At 34.9% G+C, this 15,690-nt stretch overlaps 1 protein-coding gene across 1 annotated transcript in view; it reads left to right on the plus strand.

The window, feature by feature from the left end:
- Positions 1-15,690, plus strand: part of CNOT2 (CCR4-NOT transcription complex subunit 2) — a 179,932-nt gene that overhangs the window by 128,435 nt on the left and 35,807 nt on the right. The window contains 1 exon segment of the mRNA XM_043966896.1: positions 4,683-4,749. Within this exon segment, the coding sequence (XP_043822831.1) occupies positions 4,683-4,749 (67 nt within the window).

Genomic DNA, 15,690 nt, shown 5'->3' on the forward strand with positions numbered 1-15,690 from the left:
CATTTAAATATCATTTTTTATTATTGACTTTAATATGTCTTTAATAAATGCATTTCAGGTGTGATAGATTTTTGAGTTGGCAATTCTCAAACTTTTTTGCCCATAAAATTGTATTGTTTTCCATGAGAAGCAACTTGCTACAGTGGAAGGAGTACTCATTGTATCTTTGAAGCTAGAAGAACTGGGTTCTAGTTCTATCTCTGTCACTATTACCTGTGTGACCTTGGAAATGTCATTTAACCTCTTCAGGTCTCAAGTTTCCTTGTTTGTAAAATGAGTAATGTGAACTAAATGGCTTCTCAGAGTCCCTAGATGAAGGCACTGCAGCTCAGGGAAGTGAGGGATTTGACCAGGGGTGCCCTGCCTTGGAAGTGGCAGGGCTTGAATTTGAACCCAGGTGATTTGACTTCAAATCCTGTGCTCATTACATTGTACCACCTGTGTACCCAATATAATATTTGTCAATGATGAAATATCTGAAGTCGCTACTCCTGAAAGAATAGCCTGATTACTTTCTTTGAGCTTGATTTCTAGAATCAGCTCATCCACTCTGCTTGTGGGGTAGCTAGCTCAATAAGCATTGTTTTGGAATCATTTCTCAAATAATTCTTAATAACAGTTTGTGCTGATCAGATTATTAATGAATAGTTAATAGAGAAGGTGAACATTTCCATTGGCCCCTCTTCTGAATTTTGTATTCATCTCCAAATATCTTTTTTCTTTTAAAGAATTTCTTTTTACTGCTTTGGAGAATATTCTTTACTTATAATACATATAATATTTAAAGCTTTTCATTATTTAAAATAATGCAAAGTTATAAGTTGATCTTGTCTTCCCTTGTGTCGATTCCTTTCTAAAGTTTCATTCTATCTTAAGCTGGAAAACACAATTAAAAGGTTTCAATAAAACTCAGGAGACAATTTACTGGAATGATTATATTAAGAACTGCCTAGGGGGCAGCTAGATGGCGCAGTGGTAAAGCACCAGCCCTGGATTCAGGAGGACCTGAGTTCAAATTCCGACTCAGACACTTGACACTTAACACTTACTAGCTGTGTGATCCTGGGCAAGTCACTTAACCCTCATTGCCCTGCAAACAAACCAAAACAAAACAAAAAAGAACTGCCTAAATATCTTCATCATTTTTATTTGAATAGTAGAATGAATTTCATCTTTCAATTTCTAAATTTTCAGAAATCTTTAGGAGAGTTTTATTATCTGTTCCTTGGTCTTGTACACTTTTTTTTTTTCTTTTTTTTGCCAGGTTCTTTGGGCAAGCACTCAAGGGTTTTCAAGTGTAGTAGTCATTTGTGAAGACCAAACTCCCATTAGGGAGTTCTCACCCTAACCCTCCTAAAACAAACTAACAGAAGGCTTTGAATAGAGTGTAGTCTGGGTTCTAGAAGTGGCTCCTTTCTATGTAGTTGTGCAGCTGTGCCCTTTTAACCTTTCTGGTCTCAAGTTCATTATCCATTAAAAATAAAGGGGTAGAGGGTAATTGCTAAGGCCCTTTGGTTCAAAGGTACTGGTGCACATGGGCCACTATCAGGAGCTTGTGATTCTTGAGAACCAATTTTTTTTTTTTTCAATAAAGTTCCATTCAGCAAACATTTTTAAGGACCCTAGATACATTGTAGGAAGAGACAGAGACTATCAAGTTCAATATCAAAATTAGCGTTAGGGTTGTTTGTCATTTTATACAGTTCCCACAGGATACGGTTGCCTGGCATTTTATAGATGAAGAGCTTGAGGACCCATAGAGCTTAAATTACTTGCCAAGGTTAACATAGCTTTTCCCCTTTCTAGTATCTTTCCTACCTGCTTGTGCTATTTTCCATAGTTTCTTACTCTTTTTTTGGGTAGTTTTCAATTCAGAGTTGGATTTCATTTTAGCAATGGAATTGGCATAGACTTTATGTGACAAAATTATCATGAGAGATTATCTAGGCCACCACAGTACCTTTAAATCTACTGCACATAAATAAAACTCTCCTCTTTTTAAAAGTGGAGACAGAAACTTTGTACCCATTTCAGTTTATAACAGTTATGGGCAGAAATTTTTACGTTTAACTGTAACCTCCTTGCTCTAGATTAGTTATGGTTTTTGTTTACTGAAGATTCGTCAAGGAAAAACCATTATCCTTAAGTTCTGTTTGTCATATTTGGGAATGTGCAGGTGTGAAGTGTTTGAGCTACTCCCTGTGCAACTGTTAAAAAATATTAAGTGGAGTTTGGGAATGCTAACCATGAGTATTCCATTTCTAAGGGAAATGAGAGGGAAAGATGGACAATTTGTCGATTGTGGGCCACCTAAGGTTTGTGGATTTCATCCTTTAGCATTAACAAACACTTTTTGAAATCTGATAATTATTCTGTTCAGTAACCTCATGTATAATTTCTTAGGCATTAAAAAAGCTTATAAATTTGATATGTGAACAAAATGAAATGTGCATTAGATAGGTAACCATGACCTATGTTTTAGGCAAAAATATATTTCAAAGATGCTTCTTTAAAATGGTGGTGCATGCCTGTAATTCTTGGTATTGAATCAATCGAACTCTGATGTTCTGAGCTGCATTAGGACTAAAGTTCACTGAGTGGCCATACTAAGTTGGCACGAATATGGTGAGACTCTGGAATGAGGGGGCCACTAGGCTGCCCAAACAAGGACAACCCAGAAACAGAGAAGGGAAACAGAGCAGGTTAGAGGAAGGAGACCAAAGTTTTGGTCATGTTCATCAGGGATATATGTTCTTAGAAAGGGTGGCAGTTTAATGGTGGGTAGAAGGGCAAGTTGCAAATAGGACATTTGAGGTGGAACAAACATCCTGAGCCAAAAAGGGAAAGCCACAATATTTAAATTAGTAGTCCAGTTTAGCTTATGAATAATGACTTTTGTAGGAGAGAGTAGTGACAGATAAGACTGGAAATGACAGGATAAAGTCAAATTGTGGAGGAACTTGATTGAGTAGGGAGTATATATCACATGAAAACAGAATATTCTCAAAATTGTAAATATGATATTCTTCTTTCCATAAGACATCCAACCAAATAGCTTTGTAACTATCATTGACCTTGTAGTTATCATGTGATATCTGTTTTAAATATAACAAATTTGTATGACCTTTTAAAATCACACTTGCGCCAAGTCCTTGTGTTATTGAATAAAATCATACAGTGGTCTTTCTATCAAATAACTTTAATTTGTTCACCTCAAAGTACAAGCACACACAGTCCACTCTGTATATTCTTTGCCTATATTTATTAAAGGGCTCGGGTTCTTGCTCTTGTGCTGGCTTTTTCATTCATTTTATAATCATTTCAGTATTTGTCCTTAATACATTTGAATCCTTTCCCCCATTATGTTTATCTAACAATGCAGTATGCGGCATAGAAGCAGCTTTTAGCACATTTTTAATAATAAACTTAATAGTATAGCTTTTTAGTTTGTTGAATTGAATTAAAATAGGCAAGTATGCTCACTGTTTGATGCTGTACTCTTAATTTTTTGTAGTTCTTTGAAATTTGGACTTGGTATTTAAAAATTTTAGATAAATATATATATATATATATATATATATATATATATATATATATATATATATATATATGGGGGGGGCAGGGCAATGAGGGTTAAGTGACTTGCCCAGGGGCACACAGCTAGTAAGTGTAAAGTATCTGGGAACAGATTTGGACTCAGGTCCTCCTGAATCCAGGGCTGGTGCTTTAATCACTGCACCACCTAGCTGCCCCTAAATCATTATATTTTAAATAATTTTTAATGTCTATTAATTAAATCATTGATTCTTTTTTCAGTCTTTTCACAAAATTCTTGTTTTGGGATAAAATTCTCTTATGTGTCAAATTGGTTGATTTAGACTGATATTTGATTGATCTTGTACAGAATGATTGTTCTTCAAAGAAGCATGTCTCTTGTGAAGCAATGAGTAGATTCAAAGTATTTACCTCGTTTTAATGATTTGGGTCTGAGATTTTTAGAAGTAAGTCCTAAAAGAATCCAAATTTCCATAATGTAATTATTTATTCTTAATATTTTGACCACTTTCCTTCTAATGTGGATACTATAACCACTTTGAAAGATATGTTTGAAATATTTGTATAATTGATTAATAGAAAGTAAAGTAATTGATTAGTACAAAGGAAACTTTTCTGTCATTACTAAATGATGATTAAATGGACTTCTAAGTGCATAAAATAGTGTAGCTTTTTTCATTGATTATATCCTGAGCCAATTGTCAAGTGTCAGTGGCTTTATAATCTTGTAATATCATATAGATGTTACACTTCTGTTTTTTTGAAGGAACTTATTAATTGGATTTAAAGCTTCATGAGGATATGTGTAAAAATGTGTATTCAATATAATATAATACTTTAGTAAAACTTAAAATTCCATACTTAAACAAAACTAATTTCATTTTTACAGTTTGAATTTATCTGCTTATTATGTACTTAAGAAATGTCCAATTTAATAGATTTTTAAATTGTTTATATTTTATGCTTATGTTTTATAAAGGTCTTTATATCTTACGAGCACTTTGAGAGCTATAAGAATGAATTACAGTTATAGTAGCATACAAAACATTTGTAACATTACTAAAGTCTAAGTTCATTGAGTGCTGTATGTAGCTCTTTATGCTCTAATATAATTAATTTGTTTCTAGATGCTGGCATCACCATCAACATCAGGTCAGCTGTCTCAGTTTGGGGCAAGTTTATACGGGCAACAAAGTAAGAATTTGCATTTATTTCTGGGTTCCCTTTTTAATAAAGAAAGCTATCTATCTATATGTGCACTAATATGGAATTTCAAGAGTAGGCATTTTCAGTCTTTTTTCAAATGTGTTCTTATAATAAAACCTCATTAATTTAGAATATTCTCATTTAGAATATTTTATAATGTATACATGGACCATATTGAATTTGACCATTGCAATGGCTTTGAAAAAAAAATTTGCTAAGAAAAATTAGTATAAATAGCTTCTCCAGAATATTACTTGAGATAACTTATAGGGTTCAGGTATTTTAAGAAAATCCAATTTCATACTAAAATAATGTTACCTATAAAAATTTCCTATTTTAGCATACTTTAATATAACTTTAGTGAGATTAAAATAACACTTCTGTTTAGCACAGCTCTACTAGCTGCCATGTTATTACTCTGTCTTTATAGTACTAGAAGAGATAGAAGGGACCTTGTAGTCCACTTCATTTATTTTATAGATGGGAACACTGAGGCCCACATGGTTATTTCTAGATTAGAATCCAAGAGTTCTGGCTGGTATCAATTCTCTTTCTACAATTAGATGTTTTGTTCTTTAAAACATTTTTAATTCTAACTTATTCAAACTTGGCTTCCTCACAATTATTGCCACTTAGAGGGTTTAATAGTAAAAATTAATTTATTTTATGAGATTATAATTATGAATTAACATGTTTTACCTGAAATCGCTTACTAAGTAACATCAGTTTATGGAATGCTTGATAATATCTAATGACAAAATTATAGATTAAAAAGGAAATAAGTAACAACTTTAAAGAATCTTATTTAAAATTTTAAAAGACGGCATTATTATATCACTGCTGCAAGAAAGCAGTTTTGTTTTTGCTTTTGTTTTTTTAAATGAGGCAGTTGGGGTTAAGTGACTTGCCCAGGGTCACACAGCTAGTAAGTGTTAAGTGTCTGAAGCCAGATTTGAACTCAGGTCCTCCTGACTCCAGGGCAGGTGCTCTATCCACTGCACCATCTAGCTGCCCCTAAGAAAGCAGTTTTAATATGGTACATATGCCATTTTACCTTTTAAACTGAATATGAAGTAGAATGGTTAAAGGGCAATTATATACAGTATGGTTTTTTCCTAGTTTTTCCACTGCATCTTTATCTCTTTCCTCTTTAGCTCTAGTAAATATTATATCATATACAGTGGTCAAAAATTTTTTTTAAAGAATTGGGATCTCTCCCCCCCCCTCCAGTCAATTGGGGTTAAGTGACTTGCCCAGGGTCACACAGCTAGTAAGTGTTAAGTGTCTGAAGTCAAATTTGAACTCAGGTCCTCCTGACTCCAGGGCAGGTGTTCTATCCACTGTGCCACATAGCTGCTCCTAGTGGTCAAAATTTGTTCATTCAAATCAATCAAATCAAAAGTGAACAATTTCATTTTGATTGAGAAATAAGAAAATCAAAATTATACCGGAATATGTTCCATGTTCAAATATTTATACTAGTTGTTGAATGATCACTGTAGTTGCTGCAGCTAAATATCATTTCTCCTTACCAAATGTTCCAGACAGACATTTACTTTGAAAGGTAACCATCCAAATAGTACTAGGCATTGCTAAACGGGTAATAAGTGATTATTACTTAACCAGTTGTCTCCATAGCAGAGATATTAAGGTCTTATGAATAAGATGGTAAAATTTAGAAGCAATTTAAATAAATGGTCAAGTTTTATCTGTATTGTTGGTACTGTAATTTGAGGTTAAAATACAAAATATTTTCACAATCTTTGTTACTCTCTTTTCTTTCTTTGTGGTCCAGTTATTGTACTCATATCCCCCGGTTTTAAAGTTGGCATTAAATTCATATTCATTAGGAAAACATAAGGTTTGTACTTGAAATTAAATTAGTAAATTGCATTTTCTTCTACATTGAAGCAGGTTATCAGTTACACAAATTGTAAAAAGTATCTGTTTAACAGTGGACCAATCATTACTTCAAAAGACTGATAATGAAATATGCCTCCCATCTTTTGTCAGAGAGGTGGTAAGTTAGAGTTACAGAATCAGACATGCATTCTGGGACATGACAGATTTGTTGATTTGTCTTGCTTTTTTAAAAGAGCATCATTAAGACATTTTTTAAATGAACAAAAGAAAATATAATTCAAAGAGAACACAAATGGAGAAGTTTTATTTTGTTGTTAAATTATACACATATATGTTTTAAAAAATTAATTGTCTATGGATGGGTCGTTTTCTTATACAATCCTTTCTCCTCTTCTTTATGCATTAAAATATTTCAGACCCTGTTTTTCAGTGACACACATTTTGGATATGTTTTTACAGAAAAAAAGATCAGTTCTAGAAAAACTAGGTTTAGAACACCAGAACAGTTTTTCTCTTCCTCTTTTGAAAATGATAGTTTGTCTTGTTACTTCCCTCACCCCTTTCCTCATAGAAATAGAGTTATAATCATCAACCTAGATAACAGTTCTCAAATAGTTCTCATATTTTCCAGCCTAACCTGACTGGTGGTTAATTCACTTTATCCACAGTATAATTATATAATGCTTTAAAGTTTGCAGGTGCTTTCATTCCAGTACCCTGTGAATTAGGTTGTGCAAATATTATCGTTCCTATTTTGTATTTGAGGAAACGCCAATGACAGGAGATTAAGTTATGCATAGTCATGTAGCTAGTGACCACTGGAAATGAGATTCAAACCCAGGTCTCTTAAATTTCAAGTAAGTACCTCTTTCTGCTGCCATGCTCCATCTCATTTTGTTTTGGTTTGCCCTGCCTCTTTATTCCCTCAACTTTTCCAATTTCCCTTGCCTCTCTTTTATGGCTGTGGGTCTCATCCTCCAGCTGAAGACCCTCTACTTTTTCCAGAACCCTTGTCTCAAGAGCTGTTGCCCTCAGTGACAGAAGTCTAGTTGGAAATTCCTCCCTTCTCCAAATAATAAAAGAGAAGAAATGAAAAGAAACAGATTGTTTAAATGAGGAAGACTTTTGGTAGTTCTTGTCATAACTGCAAGTTAAGCAAACTACAAAGAAATGTAGGAGCATCTTAAAGCATTTGCTCTAAAGCCAATGATAATGGAGGGACCCAGGTATAAAATCAGTGACACTATTTGATCACTGTGGTACAAAAGATACATTCAGAGATGAAAAGAAAGAGAACTTAAAAAGTAAATGAATTTTTCGCTTTTGTCAATGAGGAAAACAATGAAACTCTAATTCTTATTATCATCTCAAGTAGAAATAGATTGAACAAACCGGTTATAAATAAATAAGTGGAATAGCATCCACTAGAGAATTTTGAAGAAACTGTTGTGTGAGATTTGTGGAAATCGTAAACACAATGTGTAACTTATTGTTGAAAATGACCATTATTCCAGAGAGCTCAAGAGTTGTCTATGTCACTTTTATCCATGTGAAAAATTCATTGAGACTGAAGGGGGAAATTATAAGTTAGGGAGCTTCATATATCATGAAAGTTAATTTAAAAATAAAAGACACGAGAATAAATATAAACCTCTGGAAACTGTAATATGTCTCTCTAAGGGGGAAATCAGAGATTCTAGGTATGACATGATGAAGCCCAGGGGATGATGACAGCAACAGTGTTGTAAGGGGACAAATGTTAGACTTTCCAAAGAGTTCATTAAGTAATAAAACATTATTATACTATGTTACTTTTTTTGGGGGGGGTGAGGCAATTGGGGTTAAGTGACTTGCCCAAGGTCACACAGCTAGTAAGTGTCAAGTGTCTGAGGCTAGATTTGAACTCAGGTCCTCCTGACTCCAGGGCCAGTGCTCTATCCACTGCGCCACCTAGCTGCCCCACTATGTTACTTTTGATTAATCTATAAATCTTTAATTTTTATCAAAATGTTGTTATATTGTTTTTAAAAGCTTTCACTTAAGATTTGGATCGTTTTATCGAGATATTTATTAGTATTTAACTTAGAACTATTGCTTTTTACTTGAACTCTGCTGTTGTCACATAGCCAGAGATGTGTAGTTAGTGACGCTACAAAATTCATAAAATTTCAGAGTTGGACAGGACCTCAAGAGGCTAACTAGTTCAGACTGGTTAGTAAGAATTCTACTTTGAGATAGCTTTTATGGTAAAGCATTTCCTTGCATGAAACCTAACTTTGCCTCTCTGTTATCTCTACACATTGTTCCTAGTTCAGCTATGTAGGTCCAACAAAAGAAGTCTGATTCTTTTTTAGATCCTGATGCTTTCATCTAACATATTAGCTATTTTCCTGTGTTTATCACTTGTCAGTTTGGTAAACATACTAAAAAAGTATTTAAAAGCAAAGAGCAAAATATAGTTCTGTAAGACTTTATCCATGAAAGGTCTTTAATCTGATGATAAACAGAAAATAACTCCTTGGGTGCCCTTCATACAGCTGTTTCTTATTTAAGGTCTCTAACCTACATTTGCATCTTCTCTGAGACTTTGTCAAATGCTTTCCTAAAATTTTTCTATGATAGTTTTCTCAGCTGCCAGTCTGAAAACTGCACCCCCCCCAAAAAAAGGGGAAATAGTGTGAGTCTGGTATGAACTGTTCTTGATAAATATCATTTTGGCTTTTTGTGATTACTTCCTTTCCTGGGTATTCATCTGCCTCATTTTAATTATATATTCTAGATTTTTCCAGGAATCAGAATCAGGGTCATTGGCCTATAGTTTACTGACTCATCTCTTTCCTTTTGGGAATAATTTACTGTATTTGGTCCAGTGGTACCTGTTGTTTTTCACCATGATCTTCCAAAAACCATTGATAGTGACCGACCATCCCATTTACAAGTTCTTTTAGTAGTAAGGAATTTAATTCATCTGAGCTTTGTGACTAGAACTTTTTAGGAACTGCTAGGTGTTCTCTTACTATCTCCTTATCTATTCTGCACACATACTCAGGGAAATTAAATACAGTCATGTGAAAATTGGGATAAATGATTATAATATTATTGTACTTTGTGACATTAGTGTTCATGAGTGTATACTTCTGCTGATACTAGACTAACTCAGAATATCAGACTGGTTGAAAATGAATTGAACAGGTTCTCCACCTTTATTTAGTTATCTGTCAGTTGAGTATTTGATTTGGATTTTATGCCATAAAAATTTTGCTCTTGTTATATTTTTAATTCTGTAGTTTAATTCTTTAGTTTACACCAAGAACACCTACAGAAGTTGTAGGTCTTAAAGAGCACACTTCATCGACTGTTAGAGATATTGCAGCAATTGTTGCTGTGGGGAAGTGAGACATTTCAAGGATCATTCAAGCATATATGATGAAGAACCAGTCACATGGAACACATTCAGAAACAAAAAACCACTGCCAAGAACTGAGACACTTCCTGCAAAACAGCCTAATTAATTCTCAGAAAACAATCAGAGACCATCTTCAAAATATGGTATAGTTTTATTGAATTTGAAAGAACAGTGAGAAGACACATTTATAAAAAACAAAAATATTTGGTATAAAGAAAAAACTGTTTGCCATGTGCAAGATATACAAAATCTAGAGTACTGAAGATTGGGAAAAGGTATTTTACAATGAAACTGATGCAGGTTACTTTTTCATTTAAGCTTACACCAAAACTATTGTCAGAAGAAGTCCAGGTGATCTTATAAGATCTAAATGTCTTCATCAGATTGTAAAACAGCCACCAAAAAAAATATTTTGGGAATTTAAAAATTTTTAGTTGATCCCAATGGGAGTCTTGTGTCTATTGAGCCAATTTATCAGCCAATACTGATAAATATATTGATATAATGAAAAACACAACCATTCAAGAAGTCCAGAAATCCCTAGTGGACATAGCATATTGTAACATGCCCAGGAATTTATCCAAGAGATGGAGATAAATAAGCATCAGTTGCCTAGGAACTTGCTTTATTTGAACTTTGTTGAAAAGCACTTGGCAGGGCAGCTAGGTGGCGTAGTAGAGAAAGCACTGGCCCTGGATTCAGGAGGACCTGAGTTCAAATCCATCCTCAGACACTTGACACTTAACTAGCTGTGTGACCCTGGGCAAGTCACTTAACCTTCATTGCCCTGCAAAAAAAAAAAGAAAAGCACTTGGCTATGAGAAAGGCTAGACTTTGAAAAAATGGACTGCTCTTCAAAGGTACACTTTCTCCAGTGTGATATATGGTCTCATGATGAATTAAAGAATGCCAATATATTGTGAACCTAGTGCCAAATTGTATAAAACAAGTAATTACAGCAAAAGAAGGACATATTGCATATTTAACATTTTTAAAGATGTAAAAAGTTGTAAGGCTTATTATATGTAAATAAATTTAATTATTTTTCTGTGACAGTTAATTTGTATACCACTATATTTATCTCATTGCCTCTTAGCTATCAAGATAATCTCTCACTTAATGGTTCTTTTGGATCTATATCAATATTTCTTTTTTTTTTAAATGTATAAGGTATTTTATTTTTTCCGTTACATGTAAAGATAGTTCTCAACTTTTGTTTATACAAGCTTTACAATTTCAGATTTTTCTCCCTCCCTCCCCTCCCTCCCCCCCTCCCCTAGACAGCAGGTAATCTGATATAGGTTATATCTATATATCTCTATACATATACATATAGATATAGATATATACACACACATATATATACACATAATAACATTAATCCTATATCAATATTTCTTACATAACAAGTTTCCTTCTTAGAGAGGGTCTATGTTCTCTTTAACAAGAGCTACACATCTTTTACATAGCATCAGATGATCTGTAGTCTTTTTCTTTATTTTTCTCCTCTGTTAATTTTTTAGCCTTGTGATGTAGCCAGCATTTCCTTCTCTTTGCAAGTCCTTTTTATGGGTTTGTTTTGTTTATTTTCTAATTTACTGTCTTCTCTTAAAAAGGGGTGGGGCATGTCTATATACACTAGAGAACAGAGATATTTTTATGCTCCTTTACCTTCTCTTTTAGATGAATGTCTGTGCTGAACTTTAAACATAGATGACATGTACTTGGCTGTTGTAGAAGGAAAAATATCACTCTTTGCATGTCACTGCAAATGTTCTCTGGCTCACCATATTTTCTGGAAGCCTTACCCTTCATAATAGATGTTTTTATGTATCGTCTTCCCTCTCTCCAGCTCTGGCAACTGCCATGGAGTTGTCACTCAATTTCCATTCCTTTGTTTCACCTTTTTTCCTTTATAAAATCCTCACAGTCCTCACATCCTTCCTTTATAAAATCCTCACATACATTTCTTTTCCTTCAATTCCAATCCCTTTCTTTCTTGCTACTCAGCCTTTTCTCACAAGTTGTAATATTCATCTTTCTGAGACCCATTAAGCAAGATGGATTATAGAATATCTACCTACATTACTCAGAAATTTTTATGTACTCCATAGTAGTGGGGCTTTGCTACTCTGCCTGTATATTTGAAGATTCCCCTAGCTACACGATTTGGAGAAAGGAACCCCAGTTTCTTTAGTTGTCAGCCAGCGCTGATTTACAGGCATAGCACCAAGATATTCCTTGAACTCTGAGAGCATCTAGGAGTCATCTAAAAGAAGATGCTAAGTACATCATGATAAGTACATCAGTAGCTGCTGATGAGGGGGAGGGGGAGGGGGAGGGGGAGGGAGAGCCAAGCTTTAGTGGGAGAATAACCAAGAAAGAGCCACAGTCTTGAAAACCCAGAGAGAAGAGAGTATCTAGAAGGAGGCAAGGGTGGTTAATAGTGTCAGCTGCCTTAAAGGAGTCAGGAAGGATTAATACTGCAGAAGAGCCCTCAGATTTTATACCTTTCTGACTATGTACTTTTGTACATTATAGTTCTCACGTCCCATTCCTCTACTAATATGTAAGTTAGACTGTAATCTCCATTTTGGCTTTAACCTTGTCCCCAGCAGAGTGCTCCATTTATAGTAGTTATATAAAAAATGATTGTTGAATTGATTTTTGTTATAGTAGTTTTCCATTGGTGAAACACTTCTATTTTCACTAGAAAAAATTTTTGTGGTGATCCTTTCTGATTAAGTAAATATAACCACTTGCCTTAGTGTGAGTTTGAAACTGAAGTTTAGTAAGTCAATCAATAAGCATTTGTTACATGCCTATTATATGCCAGGAGCTGTGCTAGGCAGTAGGGATACAAATTTTAAAAAACAAAACAATCTCTGCTTGTGGGGGGCTTACATTCTAATGGTGGAAGACAATGAGCTCATATATAGGTCAATATAAAAAAAGTATAGAGTGAATATATACAGAGAAATACAAAGTAACAAAGAAGGGAGGATTTATTAAATATCTTCGATGTGCCAGGCACCGCAGGATAATAATAGCTGGGTACACAAGGGGAAAATTCCATGTAGAAGATGGTTCTTGAGCTGTGACTTGAAGAAGAGGTGCCCTGTAAGGGGGAGGGGATTCCTTCCCAGGAGTGAGTTCCTACCGTGGAAAATGGTCCTTGCAGAGTGGAAGATGGAGTGCTCTTAGGTGAGGAACAGAAAGGCCAGTTTGCCTACATCACAGAGTGTGGGAAGGAAGAGGTAAAAATAGGTTGGGGCTTTGTTTGGGGAGCATTACAAGCTAAAGAGGAGTTTGTATTGTAAGAGACAATAATCAGGTATCCACTGGAGTTGAGCTGTGGAGTGATCAAATCAGATCTCCCTTTAAAGAAAATTACTTTGGCATAGTGTTTAAGATGGACTGGAGTTGTGAGATTTGAGACAGGGATGCCAGGAAGCAAGGTGAGAGGTCCTGAATTATGATTGCAGTTGGGTGAGAGATGGACCAGCTATGAGTGTTCAGTCAGTGAGTAAAAACACTTTGTTTTCCAGTAAATCCCGTGTAGAGGTTTGAGATTAATCGGTACATTATTAAATATATGGAGGCTGATTATCTCATCTGAAATTGTCCCATTCCTATTTTCATCTTTCAGATCTTCTGATCTTCTTTTTTTTGGTTTTTAAACTAATTAGTATCTTCCCTGGACTGAGGCTGACATCATTTAAATGTTAATTGTTTTGTGGAGGGAGGATGGTGAATATCAGTGTTAAAATAAGAATATTGCAGATTATCTGTACATTTCCTTTATTCATGCCATCATCTTTAACTTTTAGCACAAATAATAAACTGAAGAAAGTTTGCCAACTTACAGTTGACTAAACGCTTTGTTGTGTTTAGATCTTCCTTTCTTAAAATATTTGCTTGAAAAATTCTTTGATTTTATATTTCTCAAGTCTTTAATTTTTCTGATATAATTTTTTTATGGCAAACCATAGTATGTATTTGGGGGAATGGTCACCATGAAAAAAAATTAAGCAAATGTTGATGAATATTGTAGAGGTCTGGAGAATAGATGGAGCAGGCCTTTTAAAAGGCATGTATTTGGCAACAATGAAAGGGATGGAGAAAGGAAGAAGACAAAGAAAGGAGAATAATAAAACAGGTGAGAAAAAGAAAAGGAAGAAAAACAAGCATGGGGACAAGGAAGAAACAGGAAAATTTAATTTAAGGTTAAAGTTTATGACATAGAGAAAGATATCTGCAATTTGCAGTCTAAGGAAATTGTTATTTGTTCTAGGGATTAGGGAAGGCTTCAGAGAGAGGTATTATTTGGGGAAAGAGAGGGTAGTATTTGAATTGGGCTTTAAAAGAAAAATGAGGTCATAGTTTTGCATCCACATTACTTGGTAATTTGTGTTATCCATGGTATAGTAGAATGAACACTAAGTTTTAAATCAAGAAACCCTGGTATTAATTTTTTTCTGCCTCTAACTGTGACCTTGGGCAAGTACCTTTAGGTACTTGTGTTAGTTACTTTATCTATAAAATGATAGCTGAACTACATGATCTTTCTTTTAGCTACCTTTGGCCTGTAACATTCTGTGATTCCACTTCCAGATCAGGTAGCATAAGAAACAAATCTTACTGTGACACCTACAACTAAAACTACATTTTTAGGATAGGATGGTATGTAGGTAGAACAGTTCTTAACCTAGAGTCTCCAATGTCCATGGGTAGATTTCAGGAGATGCAAGAAGGGGTGAAGGGTTATGAATTTGGACTGCGGGGAAAAGTCATTTTCACACTAACTTCTAACTCTAATTAGCATTTTCTTGAGTTATTAATGTAGACAACAGACATTGTTATAAGAAGGGTTCTATGGGATTTGACAGACTGCCAAAGGAGGACATGACAGACACAAAAAGTTAAGCACCTCTACCATAGAGAGCAAGGAAAGGAATTGAGATGACTTCAGGAGAGGTTATGTTGGAGGTGAGAGGCTGTGACCTTGAAGAAGGACCCATTTCTTATGTTGCTTCCTTGGGCTTTTCCTTTCCAGTCCAGTCTTCTCTCTTCTGGCCCAGATTAACAGAGAACCAGTCACAGTTGCCTCATCGGTGGTCCCTTGGCCCCAGGCTTCGTGGCAGGGCATTATGCAGCCCCCCGGGTTGTGTGTGATGCATTATCAGTTTCCCTGTGTTCTTATTTTTAAATTTATCAGTTAAACATTGATGAGCATCATGTATACATGATGACAGCTGGTTATTGAGTCCATAGAAATCAAGGAGTTTTTTAGCCCGAGTTTTAAGTTTACCAGTTTACAATCAGCATTGTTTGTATTGCAAAAGATTTTTTGTGATATAGGAATTGAGAAATAGGACTTCATTCAATTAACTCACCTTTACCTCTCGTGGTATCTGGAGAGCACTGTTTTGTTAACTTTCAAAGAGAACCTTGAAAATATTGGTCATGGGGGGCAGCTAGGTGGCGCAGTGGATAAAGCACTGGCCCTGGATTCAGGAGGACTTGAGTTCAAATCTGCCCTCAGACACTTGACACTTACTAGCTGAGTGTCCCTGGACAAGTCACTTAACCCTCATCACCCCACAAGGAAAAAAAGAGAGAGAGAGAAAAAATATGGGTCATAGTGCCACAACAGGATT

Source organism: Dromiciops gliroides, chromosome 5, assembly GCF_019393635.1.
Source record: "Dromiciops gliroides isolate mDroGli1 chromosome 5, mDroGli1.pri, whole genome shotgun sequence".
NCBI lineage: Eukaryota > Metazoa > Chordata > Mammalia > Microbiotheria > Microbiotheriidae > Dromiciops > Dromiciops gliroides.